The sequence below is a fragment of the Candoia aspera genome, chromosome 7, assembly GCF_035149785.1.
Source record: "Candoia aspera isolate rCanAsp1 chromosome 7, rCanAsp1.hap2, whole genome shotgun sequence".
Classification (NCBI taxonomy): domain Eukaryota; kingdom Metazoa; phylum Chordata; class Lepidosauria; order Squamata; family Boidae; genus Candoia; species Candoia aspera.
This window is the reverse complement of record NC_086159.1, coordinates 75,562,438-75,587,809: the sequence shown is the minus strand read 5'-3', so window position 1 is coordinate 75,587,809 and position 25,372 is coordinate 75,562,438. Positions and strand designations below refer to the sequence as shown.

Here is a 25,372-nt window from a genome sequence, read left to right as displayed (position 1 = left end):
AGGGTGAAGCCGGGGGCATGAAAACTGCCCCGGAGACTACCGTAACTTCCCCGGGTGAGCTGGTCACCTGGAATGAGACCCAAGGGGATGCCTCGGTGGTGGGGGGCCCATCCTGGAGGCAGAGGTACCCATTATCCCCCACAGTGGTTCAGGTGCAGCCAAGAGTAGGCTCCCCCACCCCGGATCGTATCCGAGTGCTGGAGTCAAAAATGGACTCGTTGGAAACTATACTGAAGCAGCTGAGTCTAGACGTGACCTCGTTGAGAGAAACCCGGGAAGGATCGAGCCAACGGCATTCGACCCCTTCGTCCCATGGGCAGTCCCCGGAGCGGCGACGGACGGCGCGGATGCGCGAGGGGGACCAGACGGTCCAGATGGAAATAGCATCGCCGGTGCGGCCACCCCCGCGCCGCCACTAGCCCGGGAAGCGCAAACCCCAGTAGCCCCGGTGGCGGGGTGCAGCCCGGCGGGGGGCGGGATGAGAGACTTCCCTGTCAAGTTCAATGGGGATCCGACCAAACTCTCATTTTTCCTGACGAATGCTAAAGCCTACATGGAAGAATGGGGGTCGCTTTTTCAATCGGAAAAGGCAAAGATCATCACCATTGCCACCAAACTGAAAGGGAGGGTGGCAGACTGGTATGTCCAGATGTGCCAGTCGGAAGCGCCTGAACTGGAGAAATTCAACGAGTTCCTCTGGGCATTGAGGCAACACTTTGAGGATCCCCTGGCGAAAGAGAGGGCAAAGCGAGCTCTGAAAGAACTTAAGCAGGGGTCAAGATCCATGGCTGATTACGCGCTAGAGTTTAAAGCGCTTGCTGGGAAGGTGGATGACTGGTCCCAGGCCACCATCATCGAGTTATTCAAGGACGGCCTGAACACAGAGGTGCTGCGCTGGTCCTTGGGGAGGGACGACCCCTATACGCTGTACGAGTGGATCCAGCTGGCGGGAAGGGCTGAGCATGCCCATGAGATCTTCGCCCATCGAAAGACCGCCAAAGCGGGGCGGGAGGTGAAGCCCAGTCGCCCACCGAGCACCGGGGGGCGACCAGGGCAACGACCCTGGGACGAGGAGCGAGAGAAGCGGTATGCAAAAGGCCAGTGCCTGCGATGTGGTAAGGAGGGGCATCGAGTGGCAGCGTGCCCGAAGGCAAAGGGAGAGGAACGGCTCGGCAAGCCACCGACGAAGTCCCCTTCCCTGCCGAGGAAGCAGAAAGCCGCGGTGGCTGAAAGCGAGGGAGACGATGTGATGTTCTACGAGGATGAGGGTGAGCCCGAACTACTGCAGCCGGCGGGAAACGCCAGCCACCTGCTTTAAAGGGCGCCGCAGGGCAGGTGGTGGAAGAAGGGCGCGAGCCTTCATCGGTGAGTGGCAGTTATCGCATTCTCACGGTGAAGTTGAAGTTGGGCTCCCGATCCAAGACTGTAGAAGTATGGGCCATGATCGATTCAGGGTGTTCCCGGTGTCTAATGCACCCCGATGTGGTAGCGGCTCTGGAGCTACCCACTTTCCCTTTACAGCGACCCATCGCCTTTACACAGCTGGATGGGTCCATGGCAGGGGGCAAACCAGTCACCCATTTCACAGGGCGGGTAGCCTTGCAGCTGGGCAGCCATCGGGAAGGTTTGTCTTTTGTCGTGGCTCCCGTAGGGGGTCCCCTGGTGGTGTTGGGGGTGCCCTGGTTGGTTCAGCAAAATCCCCAAATAAACTGGGTCTACCGGACTATCACGTTTAGGGATGGGTTTTACCAAGCGACAGAAGGGAAGGGTGCCCCAGAGGAGATGGTGGGGGTTGCGGCAGCTGCGACTCCGCATTTCCCGGCCCCTCCTCTGGAAGGCTTGCTGCCGGAGTACCGGATGTTTGCTGATGTGTTTGGTGAAAAGGAAGCAGATCAATTGCCCCCTCATCATAAAACGGATTGTGCCATTGAACTGGTGCCCAACACCCAATTGCCCAAGCCAAAGATTTATTCCATGACACAAAAGGAACTGACTCTGTTGAGAGACTTTGTGGACAAAAATTTGGCGCGCAGATTCATTGAGCCAGCGAATTCACCGGTGGGGGCGCCGGTTCTCTTCCGCCCAAAAAAGGATGGGACATTGAGACTTTGTACCGATTTCCGCGGATTAAATGCCGTCTCAATTTCCAATAAATATCCCCTGCCATTGATCAAGGACATGTTGTCACATCTGGCTAAGGGAAAAAATCTTCTCTAAACTCGATTTAAGAGAAGCCTACTATCGTGTACGAATCAAGGAGGGCGATGAGTGGAAAACTGCCTTCAATTGCCCGTTGGGTGCATTCCAGTATAAGGTGTTACCTTTTGGTTTGGCCGGGGCCCCTGGGGTATTTATGCAATTGATCAATGAAGTACTGCATGAGCATCTGTTTAAAGGGGTATTGGTGTATTTGGATGATGTATTGATTTATACTGAAACCATGGAAGAGCATGTCTCTCTGGTGAAAAGGGTGCTGAGTAAACTCAGATCAGCAGAATTGTATGCCAAGCTGTCTAAATGTGCATTTCACCAGACACAAATTGACTATTTGGGGTATAGAATTTCAGATAAAGGCATTGAAATGGACCCTGCTAAGGTGCAGGCTATCATGGACTGGGAAAGCCCCCGCACCCGCAGGCAACTTCAAAGTTTCCTGGGGTTCAGTAACTACTACAGATTATTCATAAGGGGATTCACTGAAATTGCCTTGCCACTAACCGAATTGCTCCGAACCAAGGGTTTGGGAGACACTCGAAGAGTAAAGAATCCAGGGGTGCTGTTGTGCTGGACGCCTGCTTGTCAAACGGCGTTTGAGCGGCTCAAGGCAGCTTTTATCAAAGAGCCCATTTTGCAACATCCCGATCCCTCGAAACCTTTTGTGGTTCAGGCTGATGCCTCCGATTATTCCACTGGGGCATTGTTGATGCAACAAGACGGGACAGGATGCCTCAAGCCATGTGCCTACCTGTCCTGCAAATTCTCCGAGACTGAGCGACATTGGCATGTATGGGAGAAAGAGGCATTCGCAGTAAAAGCCGCGTTAGAGGCTTGGCGGCATTTGTTAGAGGGGGCGAATCATCCCTTTGAGGTGTGGACTGACCATAAAAATTTGGAGGCTCTTAGCACCGCTCGAAAACTGAGCCCGAAACAAGTCCGTTGGGCTCAATTTTTTAATCGGTTCAACTTTCAATTGAAGTTTATTCCGGGGAAAAAGAATTTCCTGGCTGATGCGTTGTCAAGGCAACCTCAGGACTCTGGGGCAGCGCCAGAAGTGGTTAGCACCCTGTGGACGGCGCCCCAATTAGGTATGCAGGCTGTGACGCGTAGCCAAACGCGCGCGCAGCAGCCACCCGCTGCAGACGCCGCCCAGCCGAGCGCTTTGTCAATTCCTTCCCAGTTGCAACAAAAGTTTCTAAAAGACCTGAAAACTGATACTTGGTTGCTTGCGAATAAAGACAATGTTACTTTTGACCAAGGCTTCGCCTGGAAATCTAACCGCCTCTACGTCCCTGAAAGCCTAGGAAAAGAGGTGTTACTACGTTCACACGATGACAAACTAGTGGGTCACTTCGGGTTTGTTAAAACCTTACACCTGGTTCGGAGGCAGTTCTGGTGGCCCACACTACGCAAAGATGTCAAGGACTATATTGCCTCCTGCACTGTTTGTGCGATGTCTAAGCGCAAGGGGGGGAAGCCTCAGGGGCTGCTGCAGCCGGTGGCTGCCCCTTCTTGCCCCTGGGATGAAATTTCCATGGACTTTATTGTTGAATTACCACCCAGTCAATGCAAAACTGTCATTTGGGTGGTCAAAGACTATTTCTCAAAACAAGCCCACTTCATCCCTTGCGTGTCCATTCCGTCGGCACGTCAGTTGGCCTGCCTATTTCTGGTACACGTGTACAGGCTACACGGATGTCCCTCCCGCTTGATTTCGGACAGGGGCACACAATTTACCTCACAATTTTGGCGAGCGTTCCTCAAATTGTTAGGAACGAAGCAAGCCCTGTCCACGGCGTGGCATCCCCAGACGGACGGGGCCACAGAGGCTTTAAATTCTACTCTGGAGCAGTACCTTCGAGCTTTTGTGAATTACCAGCAGGACAACTGGGTAGACCTCCTCCCTTTTGCTGAAGTGGCTTACAACAATGCGATTCATCAAAGCACCGGCCAAACCCCATTTCGTGTTGCCCAAGGCAGAGACTTTGTACCTATCCCGGATCTACCGCAACCTCCAGGCGGATCAACCACTCCCAGTGATTGGGCAACGCAACTGGCAGACTCCTGGCTGATGATTCAACAGGCATTAGCTGATGCACAATTGGATTACAAACATTATGCTGATCGGAAGCGTGCCCCTCAGCCTGCATTTCAAGTCGGGGACTCGGTTTACCTTTCCACTAAGTTCATTAAGTCCTCACAACCTTCTAAGAAACTGGCTCCTAAATTTGTGGGTCCTTTCCCCATTACCACTCAAATTAACCCTGTGACTTTTAAACTTGACTTGCCTCATAATCTCAAACGCTTACACCCTGTTTTTCATTGCAGTTTACTCAAACCGACTATTCGTTCTGACCGCTGGCATCACCAACCTCCACCTCCAACCCCCATCATGATTGACGGTCAGCAACATTTTGAAGTTAAAGAAATTTTAGATTCTAGACGCCTTCGCAATACTCTGCAATACTTAGTTCGTTGGAAGCATTTCCCTCATCCGGAGTGGGTCTCTGCACCAGATGTGGCTTCCCCTGTCCTAGTTGCCCGTTTCCACTCTGCTTATCCCACTAAGCCGGGTCCCTAGGTGTATTTTTGGGGAGGCGGTATGTCATGTTCGCGTTGCAATGTCTTTGATACATCGTTACGTTTCGCATGTCATTAGCTGGATGCGTGTTTCATCTTTCACGGGAGGATGGGAGTATTTATCTTTTGGCTTTGCTCTGGAATGTATTTGTATTATCTGCTGTGTTCAAGGTTACTTTCCCAGGCTAGCCGGTCTGACGATTGCTAGCACCTGTGACGGGCGGGGCTGTTACGAGGGAGGCGGGAGACGTTTGCACCGAGGGTTTTAAGTTTGTATTTGGCGCGCTTTTGCTCATTCTCAGCTTTCTCTGTATTTGCCATAAGTTCCTTAATAAATCAGATTTCATATAGCAGCCTCTTGTGAGTCTGAGTATTTGGGCTGGGGCAATCATTACAGTAAAACTATTTTGTAGCATTTGGAAAAACCTCCAGTCCTCTTTAAGCAGTGCCCCATTTTTCCGAACTAGGGTGATTTTAGATTTTTCTTTGGAGGAAGTTTTTTTAGGATTTATTTTAGTGGCAAACATTACTTATAACAGATTTTCACCAAGGTGCATAGATAGTTTTGCCTGACAGATACAAGTTTGACCTGTTTTGTTCCCTTGTTAGGGCAGCAGTGAATGGGTAGCATTCTGCCTCTCTGCTAAGCAGTGTATCGACCTTATTCATTGTACTGAATTCTGTGATGCTTTTTCTCAGAAATTGACTACTCAGTAAATCTTTAAACCCAAGAAGAGATAGCAAATGAATGCAAAACAAGTAATCCTGCACAGACCTTTTTGCTGTATGGAAGAATACCTGGTGTGTTGTTGGGCTTAGGAGCATCCAGAAACTTGGCTCTTCCCTCTAGCACTGGGCCAGGATGTTGCATCGACCATTACTATGTGAATTACTGTCTCCAGCAGTTTATGTGTTTACATGTGTTTTGGGGTATGGTTGAGGCATCCCTGATGTTTTTAAATTCTTAGTGTCCCAGTCATTTGGCGAGTGGACAAATACATATATTCAAGTGTGAGTTTTTTACTGTGTTGGATTCTCATCTTAGAACAATGGAAATAAGCTAAATCAAGGCTAAAATTACTTTACTCAGCTAGTTCTACTGGTTTTCAAGAGTTGGAATGAGCTGTTTTATTTCAGAAGAATATTATGGACTGGAAAAGATACAGGAAAAGTCAAGCAATGATTGGCAAGCAGATTCCCTGACAGGAATGCTACAGTGTGTGTGGGGGGGGGTTACTTTAGAAGGAAAATAGCTAGAAGATGATATGAAAGAGGTTTGTTTGCATAGCCCAGGGTGCAAGTATTTTTTTCATCTCTTTTTTTTCTTGTTCCTCCTTCAGACACAGTTTCTGCATTAGTTCTTGCAGGGGAGACATTTAGGCCTTGAGGAGAAAAAACCTTGCATTAAGCAGTTAATATATTTGTGATGCAAAAAGAAAATAATAAAGAACAAAGCATGGTTTCCCCACTTTTAACAGTCTTGCTTTTTTTACAATAATAAGCAAAGTGTGACATTGGGTCATTCTTCTTCAGATCCACAGAATCCTGAACATCCTCTGAAGTTAAGGTAAGCAGGGTGGAGGCTAGACTGAAATCATGGAAAACAGACTTATCAAGGAAATGTATTAAGGCACAGTACTCAGCAGGAGTGAGTTGATCTCAAAGAAATCTTTACTATTGAATCCTGTGGCGGGGGGGAGGGGTTTGAAGCAGCCTCCTCATTCAAGTTAGGATGGAGTTTCTGCTTTACCCTGGGCATCATTAAATTGGCAGAATATATCTATGGAATTTGCTTTCAAATGTTTCAATTGCATCTTTGCAGTGCCAGCTTAAGATCTGTCAGCAGAGCTGAGTTCACAATTCCTTGTGGATTTACTTTTATTGCAGCCTAAGAAATATGGGGGTTTTCCATCTGGGATTCCAAAACACCTTTATTTCTCTTTGATCTCTAACACTGGGGCCGTGGTGCTCAGTGGTTAAGACGCTGAGTCAGAGGAGCATTAAGGTCGGCAGGTCAAAACCCGAGAGTGCGAGCCACGTGACAGAGTGAGCTCCCGTCAACTTGTCCCAGCTCCTGCTAACCTAGCAGTTCGAAAGCATGCAAATGCAAGTAGATGTGTCATGACCCCGTTGCAAGGCACAAAGAGCCTCACAACGTGGATCATGATCATCAGTAAAGAGAGGAAGGAGATGATTAAATCAACCTTCAAACTAATCACCCAAAGCGGCCACACCCATGGACTCATATGCAGCTGAATAGGAGGACTCCAGATAAGCATCGATAACCTGCACCTGGAGCCCCGGAGGACACACCGGAACCAAGAAGGCGAGGACAGCAACCGGGAAAACACCCACACAGCTGTCAAGGAACCCATCAAGGAGATTGGGGACAATGGAGGGTGGGGGAGCACGGGACCCAGCAAGAGGGGTATAAAAAGGACACCTCACCACCACATCCCCGTTCCCGTTTTTTGTTCTGTCAGCTACCATTCCAATAAACCGGAAATCCTTAATACCTATTAAGTGAGTCTGTGCCTTATTGCGAAGCGAGACTGACCCTGACAATGAATAGATACCACTTTGGTGGGAAAATAATGGACATGAAAGGAGCCCTCTTGGGCATCCCCTGGGCAGTGGTGATGTCACCAGCAAATCCTTTCAACACAGAAGCACCTTGAAGTAGGTGCTTCTGACAGGAAAAAAAAATCTCTAATATTAATGGGGGACTACCCTGTCATGTTGCTGTAAGTTGCTCTTTTTCAAACCTGCGAGGGTAGAACATCAGTGATTCTCTAGGCACTGTTGTAGTTTTTCCAGTGCAATTCAAGCTGTAACAACCTAATGCTGCCGAACATCACTGCAGGGCTGTTGTAAGCTGCTCAGAATCTGATCTTCGGTGTTGGCTGTAAACCAGATTGCAGCACTGTAAGAAACCACTCTCGGCACCTTCCAAACCTCAGTATGTCAACTGCATTTTCTGGAATTCCAACTCTCTCCTTTTGCATTATTTTTGGGCTTGGATGTCCAATTTATTTAATTCAGTGGATCAGTGGCTCCATTGTTGTGACTGGATTATTGGGTTGCTTTGGGGTGAATAGGCTGGCTGCCCTGGCTTCATGCATGAGCAGCATATTGTCCCTCAAGATATCTTCTGCAAGCTGGATGGGCAAACCCTTCTCACTCCGAAGTAATATACACAGGAGCTCTGCCCCTTGACTTTAATATAGTTGGCCTGTTGAACGTTGATGCTGAAAATAAAAGTAACTGTTGTGTGTTGAAATCATTATGCTCTGCTAAGAAGAATTGGGAAAAAAATCACGTGTCTACCAGGGGTGTCTGCAGGGAGGGGGTCAAAAAAGTCAAGATGGTGGCCACAACGATGCAATCAAAAGTTCTGCCCTTTTTTATGTGAATCATGGCAGACCTAAAGAGGGCGGGGCTTCAAGCACACAGTTGTGGTGCCATCTTGCCTTTTTTGACTTCTTTGCAGACCCCTTTGTTGCCTACCTATGAACCACTCACAATAATAATGTCTGTTTCAAAAAAGCTTGAAATTAAAATAAAGTTGGTGTGTGCATATATGGAGCTTATAGGAAGCCTGGGCATCTTTGAGAGCGGTCTTAATGACGGGCCAGGAATCAGCAAGCCGATAACCCCAGTCACAGGCTGCCACAGCCGGGCCAGGGGGTTGGGGAAACTCAGGGATGGGTACAAAATCCTGGCCAGAAACAACCCGAAAGGGGTTTTGACCAGTGCTTTGGTGCACTGCGTTATTGTAAGCGACCTCAGCAAAAGGGAGCAAATCAACCCAGTCATCCTGGTGATAATTGATGTAAGAGCGAAGAAATTGCTCCAGGGTGGCGTTAAGGACCTCAGGAGATCCGTCAGTCTGGGGATGCCAAGAGGTTGACAATGCCTATTCGGTGGCAATGAGTTTCAAAAAAGCCCGCCAAAATCGTGAGGTAAACTGTGTGCCCCTATCGGTCACCAAACGAGAGGGGCAGCCGTGGGGGCGGTAGACATGCACCAAAAAGAGTTTCACCAGCTGTTGCGCCGATGGAATGGACGCACAGGGAACAAAGTGGGCTTGCTTTGAAAAATAGTATTTGACCACCCAAATGACAGTTTTCTTCTGACTGGGGGGCAAGTCAACAATAAAATCCATCCAGATTTCTTCCCAAGGGTGAGAAGGGTCAGCCACAGGCTGCAAAAGCCCCTGGGGTTTACCTGATGGTCATTTAGACATAGCGCAGACAGGGCAGGAAGTGACATAAGCCTTGACATCCTTCCTCAAGGAGGGCCATCAAAATTGCCGCCAAACAAAATGGAGGGATTTGAGGAAACCAAAATGACCAGCTTGCTTGCTGTCATGAGAACGGGCAAGTATTGTAGCTCGTTGAGAGTCAGGCACATATAAACGCCCCCCCACCCAAGCTAGGTCGTGCTCAATCGAAACCTTGTCAGAGTTAGCAAGAAGCCAGGGATCAGATTTCAAAGCTGAGACAAAATTTGCCTGCAACCCACCAGGCATTTGCAGTTGCCTGCGGGCACGAGAGCGCTGCACCGGAGCTGTTTGCGAGGAGAGAGGGGGCTGCCCCCGAGCGCGGCTCCGGGTGACAGTGGCCAAACCCAATTGTGGTTCTGTGAGCGCAGTCCCAATTACATCGGAGATAGGCTCCGTGTCCTGTGGCAAGCGGGAAAGTGCACCAGCCAAAAAATTCTTCTTGCCTGGGATAAACTTAAGTTGGAAATTAAAATGGCTAAAAAACTGAGCCCAGCGTATCTGTTTTGGGCTGAGACGCCTGGGCGTGCAGAGCGCTTCTAGGTTGCAGTGATCTGTCCAAACCTCAAAAGGGGAGGTAGCCCCCTCCAAAAGGTGACGCCAAGCTTCCAACGCAGACTTAACCGCAAAAGCCTCCTTTTCCCAAACATGCCAGCGCCTCTCCGTTTCAGAAAACTTATGGGAGAGATAGGCATAAGGCTTTAAAAGCCCAGCAGAATCCCTTTGCAACAAAATAGCTCCAATAGAAAAATCAGAAGCATCAACCTGAACAACAAAAGGCCGCTCAGGGTCAGGGTGGGATAAAATGGGCTCCGCTGTAAAAAGGGGTTTTAACTGATCAAAGGCAGCCTGACAGGCAGGAGTCCAATTGAGCACGGCCCCTGGGTTTTTCACTTGGCGCGTCTCCCCCACCTCTTTGGTGCGCAACAAATCAGGGGCAGAGCAATCTCCGCGAACCCCTGGACAAAGGATCTGTAAAAGTTAGCGAACCCCCAAAAACTTTGAAGTTGGCGACGGGTGCGTGGGCGCTCCCAGTTGAGAACCGCCTGAACCTTCACAGGATCCATTTCAATGCCTTGGTCAGAAACCCTGTAGCCCAAGTAATCTAAGTGAGACTTATGGAATTCACATTTAGAAAGCTTAGCATACAGCTTAGCGCTCCTGAGTTTGGTGAGAACCTGTGTAAGGAGCTTTTCGTGCTCCTTCTCAGTTTTGGTATAGATGAGAACATCATCCAAATAAACCAAAACCCCCTTAAACAAATGTTCATGTAACACCTCATTAATGAGCTGCATAAAAACCCCTGGGGCTCCTGCAAGGCCAAAAGGAAGAACCTTATATTGAAACAAACCCAAGGGCAATTAAAAGCCGTTTTCCATTCATCCCCCTCCCGAATGCGAATGAGATAGTATGCTTCGCGAAGGTCAAGCTTGGAAAAAATTCTACCAGTGGACAAATGAGCTAACATGTCTTTTACAAGAGGCAGAGGGTACTTGTTCGAGAGGGAGGTGGAATTTAACCCACAATAGTCCGTACACAGTCTCAGGGTGCCATCCTTTTTCTCACAGAATAAAACGGGAGCCCCAACCAGGGAGTTTGCCGGTTTAATGAAACCCCTAGCCAGGCTTTTATCAATGAACTCCCGTAACGCCTCCAGTTCTTTCTTAGTCATAGGATAAATCTTTGGCTTGGGCAAGGGAATGTCTGGAAGAAGTTCAATGGCACGGTCAGTCTTGCAATGGGGGGGCAACTGGTCAGCCTCCTCCTCCCCGAAGACGTCAGCAAAGTCCGAGTACCTTGCTGGCAGTCCCTCCATGGGGGGAGCAGGAGCTCAAGAGTCGACAATTTCAGCCCTCCCCGCAGCCAAAGTGAGGGATCTCCCCACAACGGGAGCTTGGTAGAAACCATCCTCAAACGTTAGAGTACGGGTTTTCCAATTAACGTACGGGTTGTGCTCAGTTAGCCAGGGGATCCCCAAAACAACCAAAGGATTGCCCACTGGAGTAACTATGAACTGGATCAGTTCGATGTGTGTGCCCATTCGCAACGTAACCTCCCCAGTAAACTGGGTGGCCGGACCCCCTCCCGCCGTGGAACCATCGAGCTGCTGAAAAATCAGCGGTTTAGGATTCACCTTTATCTAGGTTACTGACAATTAGTTACCGTAGTAACTATTAGCATATCAGTTTGGAAGACAAAGGATTGACTTCTTGATCGAGCCGATACTTAGACTTTTTGGCTCCAGCAACAAAACTATACCCACCAGAAATTTTTGCTTGTCTTGCCTCTTAATTCCTGTGCTATATAAAAAATGAAATAACAACAAATAATATTCTGGGTTAACCCAGGTGTTTAGTCAACACTGCCACCATGTAGTAATGCTGAGGCCCACAGGGTGAAGCCCCAAATCTCTCCCAGAGCTTCTGACCTTTCACACGTTGGTGCTGCCACCTGCTTTGGAAGAATGGCTTGATAGTTCCTGCTGTGACCACCTCGCCTGACATCCACACTGTAAGCCCAGCGTGTGAGAGAGGAATCACACCCTATGCTGCCTTTCTGATTTAAAATAAAAATAAACAATGTACATGCCATTTCTCCATTAGTGGACAGAAAATGCTCACTAGGCGCAGAGGTCATAAATATAATTTTAGACACAGCTATGGAAAGAGGTTCAGTTTTAATTCAGAAGCCTTTCTAGAATTCTTTCATGTACTGGCCACGGGAAATACCGTCACAACCATGCTAAACGGAAGAGTGAATATTAGTCAGAAGAATTATCCATGTGCTGTCAGTTTCTGGTTGCTGGAAGAAAATTATTAAGCCATAGTTGTTACAGGAGGAGAGCCGTGTTAGCTTATGCTGGCAAAACATCAGGGGTCTAGTAGCACCTTTTACAACTAATACATTTTATTGAAAGGCATCAGCTTTCCTGAGCTGCAAAGCTGCAGAAAAGGTGCTACCAGACTCCTGGTTTTAAGTCACATTCAGTGACTGAAGAACATCCAGTGTTCAGAGAAACACCACGTACAGTTTGTAGTAGTAGCATTAAGAGGACAAAGATATCATTAAACCTCAAGCTCTTCGTTCACTGGATCTAGTAACTCCTTGGCCAGGAGCACAGCGACTGTTTCTTTCCCAACATATCTCTACATTCCATCACTTGCCAGCTGCCAACACCCTTTCAATTATATGGAGAGTTTTTTACCTGAATAGCTTGGGAAGCCTGATAGATGTTAAGACTGTAATGGGATTCAGCTGGCAAATGGTCTTGCTAGGAGCCACAAGCTTAATACCTTTCTTTGATCAACTATTTTCGTGCTATTAAAAAAACCCATTAAGGAAGAAAAGGCTGGGAAAAAAGGCTGTACAAATTTTTCTGAACCTGTGGTTGGAAACACTGATATGGGAACATCTGCAGGGGGAAGGGTATTAAAACAAAATGTTATGTTATCATGTCCAGTTTTTGACAGCAGGACCCAGACAATACAGCTTAATCCCTTCTCTTCCATTTGACGACTGGATGCCTAGCGATCTTTGAAAGTTACTTCTGCATTTTGCAGGGGAAATTTATTCTGAAAATGTACCTACCTCCTTTGTTTTTGGCTTGTATATGACGGCAGGGGAAGATTGGAAGAAGGTGATAAAAATATAGCTGGCTTTTCAGGGCTATGTAGCTAGCCGCTGCCAAAAAAAATGATATTGCATTAGCTAATAATAAGATCTTTGATGCACAAATGTGATCGCAGCATGGCTTGCCTGCAATTCTTTTAGCAGCTGCAACTGAAGAGCGTATTTGCCTAGAAAATATTGCTTCTCCATGTGAATGTGGCAATGGGCTATTGGTATGATCCATCAATGAAGGCTTCAGGTGGTTTTGTGCCTTCTTGGACCTGCCCAGTGTGGCCAGCAGTTGCTAACTCAAGCGCCAACTTTTTCACCCTCCCACTTTAAACGGAAGATCTCCCATTTCTGTGCTGCTTCCTAGAGGAACGTTAGAAGTCCATTTTTCTTTTTTTGTTTGGAACCAGTGTCTCTTCCAAAATCACCGTGATATTCCTTATCACGCAGCTGAAAAACAGTGAAAAATGAGGTGGAGAAAAATGTGGTTTCATTCCTGCTTCGTGACTTTTTTGCTTCTGATTGGTATGTATGATTGGCAGCCAGACTTAAGGATAAAAAACCTGAGTTTTCTTCGAGTTTAGGCTATTGCCTGTCCTATTGCAATGCATGGCAGAGCCAGCCAGTTTTCTGGAACTGGAAAACTTGTAGACATTTGGATCACATCAGTTTGCAACTGCTAAATGATATTTACGATCCATTTTCCTGAGGAATACTATTTCTTTTAACCTGAGTTTTAGATAAGCTAAAGATCCAGGGTTTCTTGTATCTGAGAAGATGAGTCAGCATATACTTTAGGAAGGGCTTGAAGGGGTAGTAATTTTAAACGTTAATCTGTGATGACTTTGAGATCCTATCTCTTTTCACAATTACAAACAATGAATTATGCTTTATTTTTTTCCTCACCTAGTTCTAGATGGCAGCGATACTATCGTGAAAGCAACAGGGGAAGAATCAAGTGAAGAAAGTAAGTGAAGAGATACAATGTCAATTCTTTTGGGGAAAGCAAAAGAGGAAAGATAGGAACAAAACAGGAATTATTTAACGTTCTTTAGCCTTAAGCCCAGTTCCAATTTCTTACCAGTGGTCAGATTCACTTGTTCCTCTGGTTCCAGATCTGAAGAAAAGGGTCTTTGTGCAGGAAATGGATGCTTCAAACTTTTTAAAGAAGCAAGAGAAAAGATCTGCACGCTTCACAGATGAAGTCAACGGTGAGACTGCGGGTGGGATGTTTATGGAAAAGCTGTTGGATGCCTCGTTCGTCCCCGGCACCTCGTTAACTTGTACAGTAGATTCTGAAAAGAGTTATCCGTTGGTGCATGATGTTGAAGAGTTTCAGAGTGGAATCAACTTCTCTTCTACCCCGGATATTAGGGAATGCTTGGATACGATAGTTTAGAGCACTTGTTTCTGTGAATTGAGCTATTTTAGAATAAACAGGCTGTAGTTTGTACCCATTCTTGCAAAGGGCTGGAACAGAGAAAGAAAACAGTGACCGTCAAAATGGTTACAAAGGAAGACTGTGTACAGTAGGCACCAATAAGATAATATTTTATTTCCATTTTTTGAATTCACTTGTTTGGGGTAGCTTTCCTAAATTAGCTGCCATCCTGCATGGGAAGAAGAATTAGCATCATCTGCCAGATCAGTATGTCTGAAAGAAGGGGGTGTTTGTTTGACTGCTTCAAATGCACAGGGAGAGATTAGCAAGCTGCTGCTGGAGGAACAAGGCATGATAGGGTTGGCAATGGTGGGATCTGCTCTGACTTACTTGTAAGTCACTAAATGGTCAGCCATGGTGACAGGGACACAATTGGAAGACCAGAAAGACCAGGTTAGGGACAGATCATCATGGAAAAAAATCTATCTATGTGGTCGCTAAGAGTTGACACCAACTTTATGGCACATGATCGACCGATCAATCAATCAATCAAGAGCACAAGGAAAACTGCTGGATCAGGTCACTGAATCCAACTTTCAGGATCCCACAGTGACAAATGTAAGTCCCACTGTCATCTCCCAGAAATAGTATCAGAGACCTTGGGGCTGGCTTTAGGTGAAGGCCAAGTGGGCACTGGCCTCAGCAGCCGAAGTGCCCACTGTGGCTTGCTTATTTATTTATTTAAAACATTTATATGACTGCCCATCTTATACCAAACTCTGGGTGGCTCCCACTAGACACTTAGAGAGTGTCAGTGCCACCCCTCTTTGTGAAATCATTCTAAAAAAGCAAATGTGGAGTCCTTGGTGCTCTCTGAGCTTGGTTGTTTGCGTGCAGATGTTTCATTACCCAACTAGATAACATCATCAGTGCTGGTGCATGTGGGGTGTGCTCCCTGTTTATACACAGTTGCTTGCCCTGCCAGTGTTGGTGGGGGTGGGGGTTTCTCCTTGGTAGTTCCTTGATGAGGGCATTGTTGTCCGCTTGATTGTTTGTCTGCTTGATTGTTTGTCTCTGTAGTAATTCCTTGATGAGGGCATAGTTTTCTGCTTGGCTGTTTGTCTGGTGTTAATCCCTGCTTATCTGGCTGTTGACCGCTGAAGAGGATGCATCTTTTTGTTTCCTTCTTAGCTTTTTTATTGTCTCTTTTGAATGGTGTGTAAATGTGGTTTACTTCTATGTGTCAGTTGATGGCTGCTTTGTCTAAGTGCCAAGCTTCCAGGAATTCTCTAGCATTTTTGGATTTAGCTTGAGTTTCCCAGTTGAAACTATAGTCGAGTCTAAAACCTTTTTTAGCAAATCTTTTTTAGAATGAGGTGGCGCTGTGTGCGTTAGGGGTGCCACATACTTTGGGAGAACTTCTGCTTAAGATTCAGGAGTGAGTCAACAGCTGTTAACAGTGGTAGCCACTGAGCACCTGATCTCCCACAAACCCATCCAGTTCCTTTTAAAAACTACCCAGATGGGCTGCTCTTGTCATAATTCTGGGCAGGAAATTCCACTGTTTCACTGTGTGTGTAAAAACCACTCCCTTCATTGAGTTCCTGCATTTAGTTTCAAGGGATGGCCTTGAAGGAGAGAAGGAGAAAAATGCTCGGTCTCCACATGATCAGTGCAGAGTTTTATATACTTTTATCATTTCCCCCTGCCTGTCTTCATTCCAAACTCAAGAGTGCCAACTGCTTCAATTTCTCTCTGTAGGGGGGCTGCTCCAACACGTTAAAACAGTGTTTTTCAAACTTGACAACTTTAAAATGTGTGGACTTCATCTCCCAGAATTCCCCAGCCAGCCATGGTGGCTGGGGAATTCTGGGAGATAAAGTCCACACATCTTAAAGTTGCCAAGGTTGAAAAACACCGCCTTAAAAGGTTGCCATTTTATGCCTTTTTTTAGCTTGATAATATTTTTCTCAAGGTGCAGGGACCAGAATTGTACACAATACTCCAAGTGTGGCATCAAAAGTTCAAGGCACTGAATTATTTTGAGCTCTTCTCAGTAGGCATATTTTCAGTCAGCCTCCAAGAAATATGCAGCTTTATAAACAGTGAGGAAACCCCACATTATTTCTCTGAGAGCTAGAAGGTCAAGCGATGTGGTACACAGGTTAAAGTATTTGTTAAGGAGTGGAGAGATCCTGGGTGAAAGCTCCCTGGGTGACTTTGGGCCAGTTACTCTCTCTCAGCCCAACCTACCTCACAGGATTCATGTGGGGGGGAATAGAAAAAGGGAATGCTGTAAGTACATTCCCTTGACCTCCTGAATGAAAAGTAAGATATAAATCAAAGAAACAAACAAGGAATGCCATGCAAAATACAAGGCAAACAAGAAAATCTTTCACTAAGTGCTCAGTACAGGTAGTCCTTGACTTATGACCACAACTGGGACCAGAACTTCAGTCGCTAAGCAATGCGGTTGTTAAGGGAGGCATCCCATGACCACCCCCAATTTTACGACCATTTTTGCCGCAGTTGATAATTGAATCACTGCGGTCGTTAAGTGAATCTGGCTTCCCCCATTGATTTTGCTTGTCAGAAGCTGGCTGGGAAGGTTGTAAATGCGATCACATGACCCTGGGACACTACAACTGTCATAAATACATGCCGGTTGCCAAGCACCCAAATTTTGATCACATGACCGCAGGGATGCTGCGACTGTCATCAGCCATAAGTTACTTTTTTCAACACCATCATAACTTCAAACAGTCACTAAATGAATGGTTGTAAGTCCAGGACTACCTGTATCTCTGTTACGGGATCCAAGGCTTAGCTTCAGCTCAAATTAAATGGATAGAAAGTTTGTAACAGAGAAGAAATTAGCAGTCCCCACGCAGAGAGTTGATGCATCTGCCAACCAAGAAATATGCATGGAGAGAATGATAGAATTGGCAGCAGCTCCACCATCCTCATTAGATGCATCAAGGGACCAAATTTTTCCAGGCACTGTGTCCCTTCTGAAGTTGACTGTAGCAGGGTAACAGCTAATTGTCAATTGTACCAATCCATACTTATCTAAATGGAGTACCAGGGTCAACATTTTAGAATGTGGAAGACTTAAATCAGGTGCCAAACAATGCCAGGGATAATGATTTCCCCTTGGGCAAGTATGAGTTACCTCCTAGCATTGCTGAGCAAGGTTGGGAAGTAAATGCAGGGGCATTTTAAAAAAAGGATCACCTGATATGCTCTTTAGGTGTTTGTAATGAGGTAGTTGTCCACCGTATATAGACGCATGGGTTTTGATGTGCACAAGTTCAGTTGTGAGCACAGTCAGGATCACTGGCTCTAGACCAGTATTTCTCAGCCTTAGCGACTTAAAGATGTATGGACTTCAACTGCCCAGCCATTTCCAAGCCATTTCCAAATGTTTCAAACTGAAAACATCCCCCCAAAGTTCAAATGGTCATTTATTTTTCAAGTGTATTTGCTTATTAAACAAACTTCAATTTTCTGGACACAAAGTGAACCCATTCGCACACCAGCTTGACACAGTCCAGATCTTTGGAGGGTTGGAAGCAGATTGAAAGATGAAAAAATGTTATCACAGATCAAATAGTTCTAGAGCCCTCCCATCCCTTCCTGGAATTGAAGTCCACACATCTTAGAAGTTGCCAAGGTTGAAAAACACTGCTGTACATTGAGGTATTTCTTCTATCATTTTTTCAAAGATCTTGAGATAATCTACTCAGGCTGCATTAGCTAATATGTATAATTTTAAGATATAAAAGCATTTTGATACTTCCACACAGCCCATTGGGGGAAGCTATCTATTCTTGGTTCAAGAAAGAGAGACACCATGTAGAAGCTAAATGCAAAAGAGAAGGAGGTCTTTAAAAAGATGTAAGTTAATGGACAAAGAATGAGAGGCATGTCTTCTCCTCACTTCAGGCCCACTAGCTCATATTATATACCTTTTCCAACAGCCAAGAACCGCTTGCTGCTGACTGCAGATGAAGAAGAACAGAGAAATGAATTTGAGAACTTCACTGAAGAAGAGCATGATGGTAAGAGCAGAAGTGGAATGGACACAGAGTTAAACATCTTGAGATGCTTTGGGGAGACCTATCACCAGCTAGAACTGCAAGAGTCTGAGAAGCACATTTAAATTAGAGGAGGTCCATTACATTTCTTCCATCTTCCAACCCATTTGCTGGGCTTTCCACATGTGTTAGACTACAGTTTTCACTGACTACTGCATTGACAGTTGGGGATGATGGGAGTTTTAATTTAATATATCAGGAAGGTACCAGGTTATGAGAAGCCTAACTTAAATGCCTCACAAATACTGCTGAAGCCTAAATTCTAAGCTGGGGTGGGTGGTGAATGGGAACGAAGGCCTTTTGTGAAAGAAAAGTGATGCTAAGAAAGGAATCTTTCTTTACTTTTTGGATACCGTTTCAGAAGTCTCCATTTCATGTGAGTTACATTTCTACTTTTTAATGGTTCTTAAAATGTGAGCCACATGATACTGCTGAAAGATACACAAAAAACTCCTTCTTGTCTCAGATTGCAAGTCATTCTGCATATGAAAAGAACACAATTAGACCTTGAATTCTGAAAAGAACTTGGAAAGGATTTTGGATGTACTAGCAAGGGAACAGAGCTGAAATCTTGAGAGCCCTAATAAATACAGACTTTTCTAAAAGGATGCTGTTTACTTGCTATTTTTAAGTTAGCCCTCTCAAAGATCACCCCAAAATAAGATGAGATTCAACAAGTGTTTGCATAAAAATTGCAGGTGCTATTTTATATGCATATGGACAAATCCAGAAATAATCACTGAAATACTTTTCATCATAAAGGGGAAAATAGAGACTAGGTTTTCTCTGTCCGCAGTCTCCATGATGGAAAACTTTATGGCATCTTCTCAGATTCTGGATCTTTAGACCAGACATGTCCTAGACAACCTTCGAAAGAGGAGGACCTTCAAACAGAGGATAGGCTTTAACAGGTCCTCAAGCATCTTATAAAAAGTTAACCAGATATTTACTGTAAATCAGTGTTTCTCAACCTCAGCAACTTCAAGATGAATGGACTTAACACTCATCTTAAAGTTGCTGAGGTAGAGAAACACTGTTGTAGATGCTGAAGAACTCCTTGCTACCAGTATCCCAAGCAATTAATGCCCTGGCTCATTTTTTTGCCCTACAGGATCCAGGATTCAGTTTGGTAATTTGGTAGTTTGGATCTGTAATTCAAATGTACCTCCCCCTTTGGAGAAAATATTCCAGACTGATAGTTAGGATTTGCATGGTGTTTTCTACTGATGTCATCTCAAGTGTCTGATATATACTGATATATATGATTTGATGTCTTTTTTTCCATTTTGCAGAGCAGGATGAAAGAAGTCGAGAACAGATTGAGCAGTGGCTTGAAGACCATTATGATGGTCTCTCTCCACCCAGTCTTTATGACTGGCCTATGGTCTAGAACAAACCTGCAGTGGAAGAACTGCCTGCAGTAAAAATCTGTTGAAGCAGATAAAGCAATAAAAATCTGTTGAATTGGCAAACTATCTAGATTATTTGCCCTACCCTAATGTACCTACATCACTGATCCTTCTCATATTATCACTTACTGTCATGAGTACTGATGATGAGCAGGAGGGGGCCCCTATCCAGGGGGGAAAACGCATGCATGAGGAGTTAAGCAGCCATTCGAAGAGACACAGATCAGACCCGCCTTGACTTTGGGGTTTATCTGTCTGGGTTTTTCCCACGCTTCTGCAGTTTGTTAGGATTTTCTGTCTAATGTAGCAGTAATAAACACTAGAGACCTATTCCTTGTCTCAGTGTGGTTCCTGACTGTTAGGACATCAATCCTACTCCCATTGAAAGAGGGAGGAACAAAACTCCTACTCCCATTGAAAGAGGGAGGAACAAAAAAAAAAAAAAAGGAAGAGACATTTGGGAAAATGTCTTCGGAAAACCAGGAAATTCGGCAGGCCATTCAACAATTGGCAGCAGCATTGCAACAACATCAACAGCAAGTAGATCTCCAGATCAACACATTACAAGCAGCCATGCTACAGCAGTTACAACAACCAGCTCCGATTAACCCACAACCAGTGCCAGCAGCAGCAGCTCCACCAGTAGTCTTGAGATCCAAGGGCAGTCTACCAGAGAAGTTTGGAGGAGAAGCAGGACAGTTGAGAACCTTTCTCACACAGTGCACAATATTTTTCAACAGCAGACCGGCAGAGTTTCCCACAGACAGAACCAGAGTCACCTTCATTTTAAGTCTGCTAAAGGGCCAAGCAGCCAAATGGGCTATTCCCATGGTGGAGAACAACGACCCAATTCTCAATGACTACCAGAATTTTCTGGCAGGGTTCGGAGCACACTTTGACGACCCAATCAGAGAGGTCACTGCCAGCCGGGAAATTCGGAAGCTCAAGCAAGGCAACAAGAGGGTGGGAATCTACATTGCTGATTTCAAGCTGTTAGCAGGAGATCTGGACTGGAATGAGAGTGCCTTGAAAGACCAATTCAAACAGGGGCTGGATGAAGAAATTAAAAATGAATTAGTGCACCAGGGAACACCAGCTACCCTAGAAGGTTTATATCAACTGTCCGTGGTCATAGACGCCAGGCTAGAAGAGCTCAGACAGATGCAGCCAGGGAGAAACAGGGGCCTCAGAGCGCTTCCAGGATTTCCAGCTCTCTCCGCAGCATCTCTTTACTCAGGACCAGAGAAGCTGATGCAGATCAGGGTGAGCAGGAGGCTTATTTCCGAGGCTGAGAGACAGAGAAGGAGAGAGAGAGCCCTCTGTTTCTACTGCGGAGTCCAGGGGCACATGGTGAGAGCTTGCCCAGCGAGAAGCCAAGCAAATTCCGTAAGAGCCCCAGGGCAAGCAGCAGAACCAAGAGCCACCTCCACCTCGACTTCCAACCAGGGAAACTCCGTCAGTCTCCCTCCACAGAGCTCAGCAGGGAGACCATCAATCAATTAAGAAGGGCTCATTCCGAGGATTCCAGGCAATCCTTTTACTACTTACCAGTCATAATGCACGTAAACCCAGAGCACCAGGTCAAGCTAGAGGCCCTCGTGGATTCCAGAGCTTCCACCAATTTTATTGATGTACAGACTGTACAAGACCTGAACATCCCGACCATAGAATTGCCACGTCCCATAGAAGTTGAGACCATTGACGGCCAGCCCCTCAAGGCAGGGCCAATTAGAAGTTTCACAGAACCTTTGCAACTAACAACGGGAGACCGCACTGAGTGGATCCAACTTTATGTTACTGCATCACTTAAAGTGCCTATAGTCCTGGGCACACCTTGGCTGAAGATCCACAACCCATTGTTGAACTGGACTACGCAATCTCCTTCCCAGCTAAGGAATGCCAGCACCACAAGATTCAAGCCACTCTCATCTCTCCAGCAACCAACGCAGTCACGGAAGCAGGGGGGGTCCAGTTGCCAGGCAAGTATGCAGATTTTGCAGACGTTTTCAGCGAACAAGAGGCCACAGCACTACCCCCCCCCCATAGGGACTGTGACTGCACCATTGAGTTGATACCAGGAGCCAACATTCCAGCAAGGAAACAATACCCCATGTCCCCCAAAGAACTAGCCACCTTAAAGGATTACTTGGATTCTAATCTCCAAAAGGGTTTCATCCGACCATCTACTTCCCCAGTGTCTGCTCCTACCTTCTTTGTACCAAAGAAGCCTGACCTGTTGGCACTGGCAAACCAGGAGGCACCCATGAGAGTGGTGCATGATTTCAGTTCCCTCAATAAAGTCACGGTCAAAGAAAATTACCCACTCCCACTAATAACTGATCTGCTGGATCGCTTACAGAAAGCACACATTTTTACTAGGTTGGACCTCAGGAATGCATACAATCTGATCCAGATGAAAGACGGGCATGAATATCGGACTGCCTTCGATACCAGGTTTGGTAAATTTGAGTACCTTGTTTTGCCCTTTGGCTTGTCTAATGCAGGAGCCATATTTTCCTGATTTATGAATCAAATTTTCTCTAATTCACTAGATAAGTATCTGGTCATTTATCTGGATGACATATTAATATTCTCTGAGGATGCTACAACTCATGTAACCCATGTACATAATGTCTTACAAAGACTGAGAGAGAACAAGCTGTTTGCCAAGCTAGAGAAGTGTCCCTTCAATTTAACTGAATTACATTTCCTGGGCTATAAAATATCAACAGAAGGCATATCCATGGATCCTTCTAAGGTCCAGGCAATTCTCTCTTGGCAACCCCCCCAAAATGTGAAAGAGGTACCAAAATTTCTAGGGTTCTGCAATTTTTACAGGCGATTCATAAATAAATTTAGTGACAGGGCTAAACCTCTCACACAGCTTTTGAAGAAAGGATCCAAATTCATTTGGGGGGAGAGGGAGCAAGCAGCCTTCCAAGAATTTAAGCAGCTCTTTGCATCCCAGCCGCTTTTAAAGCAGTCTGATCCCACAAAGTAATTCATAATGCATTCAGATGCTTCAGATATTGCTATTGGGGCTGTTTTATTGCAATATACCAACAAAACAGAGAATACATTGCTCCCTTGTGCATTTTTCTCCCGCACGCTCTCACCAGCAGAGAGAAACTATGATGTTTTTAACAAGGAGTTGCTAGTAATTAAAGCAGCATTTCAAGAGTGGAGGCACTGGCTAGAAGGTGCAACCTTTCCTGTGAAAGTTTGCACCGATCACAAGAATTTACAGCTTCTACAAAACACCAGATCCCTCACCCCACACCAAATCAGATGGAGCCAGTTTTTCTCCCGTTTCAATTTTGTTATTTCTTATGTTCCCGGGGTGCAAAACTGTTTGGCAGATGCCTTGTCTCAATCCATTCAGGCAACCCCCGCCACTCACCAGAAGGTACAGGCTACCATATTACAACCTCACAACTTTCAACAGTCTATCAGGGGGAACCAGACAGAGATTTTAGCAGCAGGCAGACAAGCAGAGGACCTATTTACAAGAGTCAGAGCTCAGCAGCAACAGGACCCGTATGCCAGGGCCAGGATGGATGACCTCCAGAGGGGCCCACAAGACACTGCCTCCCCCTTTAATGTGGAGGCAGAAAACCTCTGGCAATTATACATTCCCCCCTCATTGAGGGAAGAAGTACTGAGACTTTGCCATGACCATCAAACGGCAGGCCACGTAGGTGTTTTCAAAACTCTCCATAGAGCTCTGAGAGACTACTGGTGGCCTAAGATGACTGCAGACATAAAGGGTTACATTGCTTCTTGTCATACCTGTAGATGAGCCAAGCCTCTCCCAGGGAAGCCCACAGGACTCTTGCAACCCCTACCCACCCCCAGTAGGCCTTGGGATACAATCTCCATGGATTTCATCACTGATTTACCCCCTGTCCAGGGGGTGACTTCCATACTAGTGGTAGTGGACCTTTTCACTAAAATGGCACATTTTATTCCTTGCAAGGGCCTCCCATCTGCACAAGCCACAGCGCAGTTGTTTATGGACCATGTTTTTAGGTATAGAGGCATGATAAATCGGTGAGTGACAGAGGCCCTCAGTTCACTTTCAGGTTCTGGAGGGTCCTTTTCCAGTCATTAGGGGTCCAGATCCACCTATCATCATCGCATCATCCGGCTAGTAACGGGCAAGCTGAGAAAATTAACCAATGGTTACAGCAGTATCTCAGGTGTTACACCACTTATCAGCAAGACAATTGGCCAGCCCTGCTCCCCATGGCAGAATTTACTTATATCAACTCTGTGCAATCCTCTACCAAGATGTCTCCTTTCCAAGCAATCTACGGGGTTAACCCTCGGGTGTTGCCCACCTCCTCCCAGCAGGGAACTGTTCCAGCCATGGCTGATTTTCTTAAAGAGCAACAAGCCACACAGGAGTTGTTAAAGGAGCAGCTGAACAGGGCAAAGAGTCCTTACAAGAGAGCTGCAGATGCTCACAGACAAGAGGGGCCAGCGATTTCGGTGGGAGACAAAGTGTGGCTCTCTACCAAGTTTTTGACCTCTACCAGGCCCTCCAAGAAGTTGGACTCTAAGTTTGTGGGCACTTTCACTGTGGTACAGCAGATAAATCCCGTGGCTTATCGCTTAAAGCTGCCAGCATCCATGAAAATCCATCCAGTCTTTCACAGAGCCTTGCTAGCCAAGGACCCTCCCCCAAGTACCTTACAATCGCAAATCCCCCCCCCCCCCACCTCCAGTAATTGTGGAGGGGGAGGAGGAATACGAAGTTGAGGAAATTCTGGACTCTAGGAGGAGGGGAAAGGGCATCCAATATTTAATACACTGGAAAGGGTACCCTGAGGAAGAGCGCACGTGGGAAAATGCCAGAGATATGCATGCACCAACACTGGTTCATCGATTCCATCAGCTTTTCCCTCACAAACCCAAGCCTCGCACTCTACCAGAGATTCCTCACTTGACTGAGCAAGCAGAGGAATCCCAAGCAGAGGAGTTCATAAGTTGGCAACCTCCACCCCTGCCTGAGGCTCTGAGGCCAGACTGAGAGGAGGGAGAGCTGCAGCCCTTCACCTCCGGCTTGCATTTCCCAAGGGTGGGGGGAAGAATCTTCTAATTATCTAGCTATTTTCCAGCAGCAGCCACCTGGGCCAGAAGCGTTATCAGACCTGGAGAGCAGCACTGATTCATCCTTGGAGGAGTTTTCCTTTGAAGAATTCCCATCGTTGCCCAGTTCCCATGGGAGCTTGGAGGGGGAGATGGACTCTCATGAGACTCTGGAGGGAGGAAGGAACTCTGGAGAGGTGGGGGCTGAAATGGAATGTGAATCTGGAGGGGAGGGTGATGTCATGAGTACTGATGGTGAGCAGGAAGGGGCCCCTATCCAGGGGGGAAAACGCATGCGTAGTACTGAGGAGTTAAGCAGCCATTCAAAGAGACACAGATCAGACCCGCCTTGACTTTTGGGGTTTATTTGTCTGGGTTTTTCCCACACTTCTTCAGTTTGTTAGGATTTTCTGTCTAATGTAGCAGTAATAAACACTAGAGACCTATTCCTTGTCTCAGCGTGGTTCCTGGCTGTTAGGACACTTACTTTGCTTAAAGTTACTTCTTACTTTCTAGTACAAATATGTAGAAAACCCTGGACATTGAACAAGTCCTACCTGTAGGCAGGATCAACTCTTTAAGAGATGTGTGTGTGTGTGTGTGTGTGTGTGTACCTACCTACCACGGTGCATATTCAGGCTGTGGAATGCTGCAGACTCAGATGCTCAAAAAAGATGCTTCAGAGTGGAGAGGACCA

The 25,372-nt window shown here is 46.3% G+C and overlaps 1 protein-coding gene across 1 annotated transcript; it reads left to right on the top strand.

Annotated features, from left to right (window-relative positions):
- Nucleotides 1-13,121: 13,121 nt before the first annotated feature.
- UCMA (upper zone of growth plate and cartilage matrix associated) lies at nt 13,122-19,578 on the top strand. The gene is made up of 5 exons (XM_063309365.1): nt 13,122-13,222; nt 13,608-13,664; nt 13,813-13,908; nt 18,059-18,139; nt 19,468-19,578. The coding sequence occupies exons 1-5, from the start codon at nt 13,165-13,167 to the stop codon at nt 19,563-19,565; spliced, it is 390 nt and encodes a 129-aa protein (XP_063165435.1). The 5' UTR covers nt 13,122-13,164; the 3' UTR covers nt 19,566-19,578.
- The last annotated feature ends 5,794 nt before the right edge of the window (nt 19,579-25,372 follow it).

Excerpts from the sequence above, each read along its gene's own strand:
- UCMA (XM_063309365.1), top strand. The coding sequence starts at position 13,165 with ATGAGGTGGAGAAAAATGTGGTTTCATTCCTGCTTCGTGACTTTTTTG. Across the intron at positions 13,665-13,812 it reads GGAAGAATCAAGTGAAGAAA|ATCTGAAGAAAAGGGTCTTT; the intron begins GTAAGTGAAGAG and ends CTCTGGTTCCAG. Across the intron at positions 13,909-18,058 it reads CTTCACAGATGAAGTCAACG|CCAAGAACCGCTTGCTGCTG; the intron begins GTGAGACTGCGG and ends CTTTTCCAACAG.